The following is a 6,216-nucleotide window of genomic DNA, read 5'->3' on the forward strand; positions in this document are numbered from 1 at the left end:
CAGGTGTAACCCTTATAGGAAGAAAGACAAAAAAACACGTCAAGGAGAGAAAATAATTACAAACAGGTAGAGAGTAGAGTAAGTAAAGACAGTAGCAGAGAGAAGAATACAGTCAGTTTGTCCTCCAGCAGTCTAAGCCTATAGCAGCAGAACTAAGGGATAGCTCAGGAAACCCAACCCTAACTATAGGATTTATCAAAAAGGAAAGTCTTCAAACTGGACAATGTGTCAGCCTCATGGACAGAAACTGGAAGTTGGTTCCACAAGAGAGGAGCCTGAGAACTGAAAGATCTTCCTCCCATTCTGATTTTGTAAACTCTAGGAACCACAAGTAAACCTGCAGTCTGAGAGTGAAGTGCTCTGTTGGGAAAATATGGAACAAGATCTGTAATATAAGATGGAGCTAGGTTGTTGAGGGCTTTGTAGGTTAGAAGTAAGATTTTGAATTCTATTCTGGATTTGACAGGGAGCCTGTGGAGAGAAGCTAAAACTGGAGAAATATGATCTCTCCCAGTAACTCCAGTTAAGACTCTGGCAGCAGCATTTTGGATCAACTGAAGACGTTTTAAAGAAGTATTTGGACACCCAGATAATAAACCATTGCAATAGTCCAGTCTAGACGTGACAAATGCATGGACCAGTTCTTCTGCATCATTTTTAAATAAAATGTTTTTAATTTAAATGATATTACGCAGGTGGAAGAAGGAGGTTCTAGTAACGTTTTATAATAAATACAAAATATACCGTACACATAACTCTATGACATAATTATTTATACAAGTGTATTTAAAATGTTTTGTTTAAACGTTTCAAGAGCTTTCTTGTTTGCTTGAGAAAAACAATGTAATTTATTTTCTGTACATTTTCTTCAGTCTGAAAACTTCTGCATGCATTGTGCTGTTTTAGCGCTTCGTGTATCAAAACGTGCAGCTCGTTGAAGAGACGGGTGCCATGACTTTTAGTTCTTTTAACTTTTACACCTTTCAAAATATTTATCTTTATAAACAGAAAAACTCAGATCTCTTAAATATCGTCCCCTTTAAAATCTCCAGCAAACGTTCTATTTTAGCCTTGTTTTGCTGCTTTTAGCTACCATTCTGCTCCTGTAAACCTTTAGCTAGCCTTTTGCTACTCTCAGCTTCTACCTACCTCTTTTCTACTTTTAGCTTTTAGCTAGTGTTCTGCTTGTTTTAGCTTCAACAGCTCAGTTTCAGCTTATTCAGCAGTCATCCAGCACTCAGTAATTTCTCCGGTCTCACATTTTATTTTGACACCAAGTGGTGAGAAAATGAGCGCTCGTCATAACGTCACATTATTTTTTCAGATTCATCAGAGCTCAGTTTAAATAAACCATAAATCAAAAAGTTATGTTTTAATTGCATTGCTGGAAAAACCCATCTTATAAACGAGGGCGTTTTTATTTGAATGTGCGTATAATTTCCTCCGTTCAGGGGATCTGCGGCGTGGAGCCGGGCCCGGGGTATGAAGGCGTCTCCTACACCCTCTCCATTCTTTGCCTGGCACACTCGCTGGTCCTGGGCTTCAGCAGCCGAGACGCCCTGCTGGCCTGGGATACCCGCCTCCGCTACAGCCTGGGTGAAGGTCAGTGCTGTAGCGACGTGTCACAACCCCGCTGTTGTTCTAACCCAGCGGTTCCCAACCCTGGTCCTTGAGGAACGCCATCCTGCACGTTTGAGTTGTTTCCCTGCTTTGACACATCTGATTTAAATGAATTGGTGATTAACAGGCTTCTGCAGAACACGAGGAAGTCATTAAATCACTGAGTCAGGTGTGTTGGAGCAAGAAAACAACTAAAACATGCAGGATGGTGTTCCTCAAGGACCTGTGTTGGGAACCATGTGAAAGAATGACCGTAGTTTACTTAAGTTTTGATGAGGTTAGCCTCTGCGCTGCGAACAGAAGGCAGCATGAAGCTGTCGTCGCTCTTGGTTTGTCTTCTCGCACGTAGGTAACTAAAAAAATGACGTCAACTCTTCATTGGCCTGTCGTATAAATGTGAAAACGCTGTTAATCCTGAACTTTAGATTAAAACGTTTGCTCACGAAGCCGAGGATGAGCCACTTTTATCCGTACGAGCTGTCAGAAAGAGACGATCAGCATCACTTTAAACAGATTTAATCTTTTTTTGGTTTATTTTCTCTCCTGCTGACTCTCTGAGTTGGTGAAATGTACCGGTACTTCTTTTTGTTTTATAATTCGCTTGTTTATGAAAAGGGATGATTAGAAGGCGATCTTTGTATAAAATGTCCAAGTTTATCACACGGATAAAACACGTTTTATAGACGCTGTAACGGGTCAAATACCTGAAGCTGATGAGAAGTTGCTGCTCGATCTCTGAGGATGAGAAGTTTCGCTGAGATAAAAAAAAGAGCATTTTTGTCTTTTGACTGATGAACACAAAGTTTGGTCATTTTTCATTTGAAAGCAACTTACAAGCAAGAAATAATATTAAAGCGTCAGCACTGTAGGAAATCCTGACATGAGCTTTTAGTCCTGAATCTTTTCAGATAGAAGCTGAGGAGACCCAGAAATGCTTAAGACAGGTACCACGTAGCTAAAGAGTTGATCAATAGGTTAGATTGAATATTGTACATTGGACGGGGCCCTGGGAACATTATTCTAAAGATAACTACTAACAGCTTACAGGAAATACAATTTACTGTTTATATTTAATTTAACGGCGGTGCCTCCATTTAGCAGGAGATTATGACTTTACAGTTTGTTTAACCCAATAAGAATTTACTTATGATTAATGTATGTGTATATTAAATACAGTCCCTTGGAATACAAAAAACACTTAAAGTAACTTTCAAATAAGACACTGATTGATGCCTGATTTAAATTTTAAAGACACTTTTAATAAAGAAAAAACACGTAAATAAAATAAAAACAAAAACAATTTTTTTTAGTGTTTTCAACCCCAAACTATTTGCAGTCCAAATTACCCCTTAATATTTCAAGTAAGGCTTTTCAAACATAAAATTCAACCCCAATATAACCCGCTGCAGGCCTGAATCGATGCTTGGGTGCGTGGGAGCTAAAAACGAACGGCTCGTTCGCTCACTGAGCAAATAAAATAAAAAGCACGTGCATTTGGTTTAGGTTTGCACTCACAAATCCTGCAAAGTTTTAGATTGGGTCAGGAAAAGGTAGATGTGGAGATCCCTTTAATATGGCACTGAGCAAGGTGAGTAGGCAGGTGATGTCACACGAACACTGAAGTCACAGATGGGGATCCAGCGGCTGAATGGGGAACTTCTAACTCATCCAAAGTTGAGCTGCTGGTCCACTGCACACATCAACAGCTCTCAGTCCGTATATATCCCTTATTAAAACACACTGGCTTCTCATATGGAGCCATTAAGAGCTTAACCAGCCACTGTCATTTACATTTCAATATACAAAAACCCGAGCTGCTACATCGTGCTAGCTTGCTAAAATGCTAGTTGCACTTAGCACGGTTTTCATCTACACACTGCATCATTCTGAAGCAGCATAAAACATACACACACAGGTACGTACCTTTCATTTGCTTCTTAAAGTCCGTTACAGTCGGCAACTCTGCATTAACGTAATGGACAGCTTTACTCTGCTATTGTCCCACGTCTGCGTCGCTGTGCTCTCTGCACTCGTCTGGTTTTCACACAGACCCACGTTTCATGCAGCGTACCATTAGTCCCGCCCACTCCCTTCTGATTGGGCAAAGTTAGCACAACTCAAAGAGTAGGTTGTAATCTGCCACGTGGCATGAACCCCTTAAACAACTTTTATGTAACATTCAAGGAACGTAGTAGAAATGACAACTACCTGTTTCAAAATGCTTAAACTAGATTTTCTTGACCAAATATGAACTGTTTTTAAAATTATACATTTCTAAATGACAAAGGAGGTTTTTTTATCTTTCATATTTATTCCACTTTTATCACTTAGACATTGTTTTTAAACTTAAATAATATTACTATGAACTTGGTGTGCACTGTTCAGACTGGGCTACACGTGTCTGAGGTGTTAAACTTGACGGGTTTCACAGAAGAGATGGGTCTTTAGACGTCTACAGGAGTTAGAGTTGGACTCGTGCCCCGTCGTGAAACCACGAAGGGAAATGTTCTGATTGAGTCTTGTGCGAGTAGATGGCAGAACCAGAAGACAAAGAGTTGTGGAACAAGACGCCAGATAAACTTCTCCAGTTTAATTTAAATGCTTGTTATTCTGTTAAAAACCACAACGAGCGATGGTCACGATGTATACCTGAAGTTTAGTTTACTGAGTGAGAGCCAGCTTTAAATGACGCTTGAAACTTGTTTGATCAAAACTCACAAACTTCAGGGCCGCAGACGGACCATGTGCCATCTGCACAAACCAGACTAATTAGGAGCAGCAGAGCCCAACAACGGTTTAATCATCATTGCCCCAGCTACCGGCCACGTCCTTGTGTTTGTTTACGGGACACACCCAGAGGCTCTGCTTCTGTTGTGGTGCTCCACCTCCACCTGCTCTGTGGCTCATTCTCTTGATGATTAATGACTCTCCAGGTGAGTTATTACAGCTCCTTGAGAAAGTGGAGCACTCTCCGTTCCATCTTTTCAAACTTTTTAAATCCTCCCCGTTCAGTCCACAGGTTCAGCGTCGACGTCGAGCCAGGCACCAAACTGGAAAGTGGCCCCGCCTCCCTCCACCTGTGCAACAACCTGCTGGTCCTTACCCGGGGCCTCCCTCCTGTCGTCGTCGGCAGCTGGAAGCTGTCGGCGCTGCGTCGGTTCGGCGCCGTGCCAAACGGCTTTGTGTTCGAAGGAGGGACCCGCTGTGGACTGTGTGAGTAACCTGGGTCCTGAAAACCTTAAATCTAATTAAAACCCTCGAGTCCCTCGAAGGAAAGAATCGACCCCACCACCAGAGCGTTAAACAAAGATCATGTTAGGAGGAGAGGGAACAAAGTTGCAGCTGGTTTGGTCAAACCTTGTAACTGACTTTATGATTTCATGTTAGATCTCACAAGAGCTCAAACTATGTGTTGAGGATGACTCGGCTTCGGTCACACCACGTTTGGGCTCAGTCTGTAAATTTGACCGAGTTGTTTGCTAAGGTTGACTACCTGTGGCACTTATCTTAAAATTAATTGACCCCAAAAGGTGATCAGTCTACATGAACATCCATTTGTATTTCTGCAAGTTTCATTAAATTCATCCAGTGCTTTATGAGATTATGATGATGTACAAGCGGTGCAAGAGTTTGGTTCCCATTGCCGGTAGTAAGTCTGACCCCTTCAGGCAGTGGTGTAGTCGAAGCGATGCTCGGGTATTCAGAGTATACCCACTAGAAAAATGTAGACTACACCACTGCCTTCAGGGTGGGAGTTGGACTCCTCCAGGGCTGCTAGTTGTCACAGATTCTGTTCATAACTTTTATTGTTAGAACTTCTCGGTGCAGCCAGGGGGAGGAGGGAGTACGGTTCAGTGGCCTCAGGATTCATCTCTACTCTTTGCAGATGATGTGGTCCTGTTGGCGTCATCGTGCCGTGATCTCCAGCTCTCACTGGAGCGGTTCGCAGCCGAGTGTGAAGCAGCTGGGATGAGAACCAGCACCTCCTAATCTGAGGCCGCGGTCCTCAGTCAGAAAAGGATGGATCGTTCTCTTCGGGTCGAGGTTCTGCCTCAAGTGGAGGAGTTCAAGCATCTCGGGGTTTTGTTCACAAGTGAGGAAAGAATGGAGCGTGAGACTGACAGATGGATTGGTGCAGCATCTGCAGTATTGCGAACTCTGTGTCGGTCCGTTGTGGTGAAGAGAGAGCTGAGCTGTAAGACAAAGCTCTCTGTTTACTGGTCGGTCTACGTTCCTCCCCTCACCTCTGGTCATGAACTCTGGTAGAGACTGAAAGAATGAGCTCGTGGATCCAGGAGGTTGAAATGAGTTTCCTCTGCAGAGCTGGACTCTCCCTCAGAGACAGGGGAGAAGTTCAGTTATCAGGAGAGACTCAGAGTAGAACCGCTGCTCCTCCACGTCCAGAGGAGACAGGTGAGGTGGTTCATCTGGTAAGGATGCTCCCTGGGTGCCTCCCTAGGGAGGTGCTTCAGGCATGTCTGACTGGGAGGAGACCCTGGTGACCTGGGAACATGTTGGAGTCCTCCCAGAAGAGCTGGAGGAGGTGGCTGTAGAAAGAGATGGATGGATGGATGGATGGATGGATGGATGGATGGA

At 43.3% G+C, this 6,216-nt stretch overlaps 1 protein-coding gene across 1 annotated transcript in view; it reads left to right on the forward strand.

The window, feature by feature from the left end:
- Positions 1–6,216, forward strand: part of LOC119423023 (protein Dok-7-like) — a 38,548-nt gene that overhangs the window by 14,026 nt on the left and 18,306 nt on the right. Inside the window, exons 2-3 of the mRNA XM_037690434.1 lie at positions 1,411–1,602; positions 4,633–4,833. Of these exons, the coding sequence (XP_037546362.1) occupies positions 1,411–1,602; positions 4,633–4,833 (393 nt within the window). The remainder of the gene's footprint in view (positions 1–1,410; positions 1,603–4,632; positions 4,834–6,216) is intronic.

Source organism: Nematolebias whitei, chromosome 16 (genome assembly GCF_014905685.2).
Source record: "Nematolebias whitei isolate Nwh7 chromosome 16, NemWhi1, whole genome shotgun sequence".
Taxonomy (NCBI): Eukaryota; Metazoa; Chordata; class Actinopteri; order Cyprinodontiformes; family Rivulidae; genus Nematolebias; species Nematolebias whitei.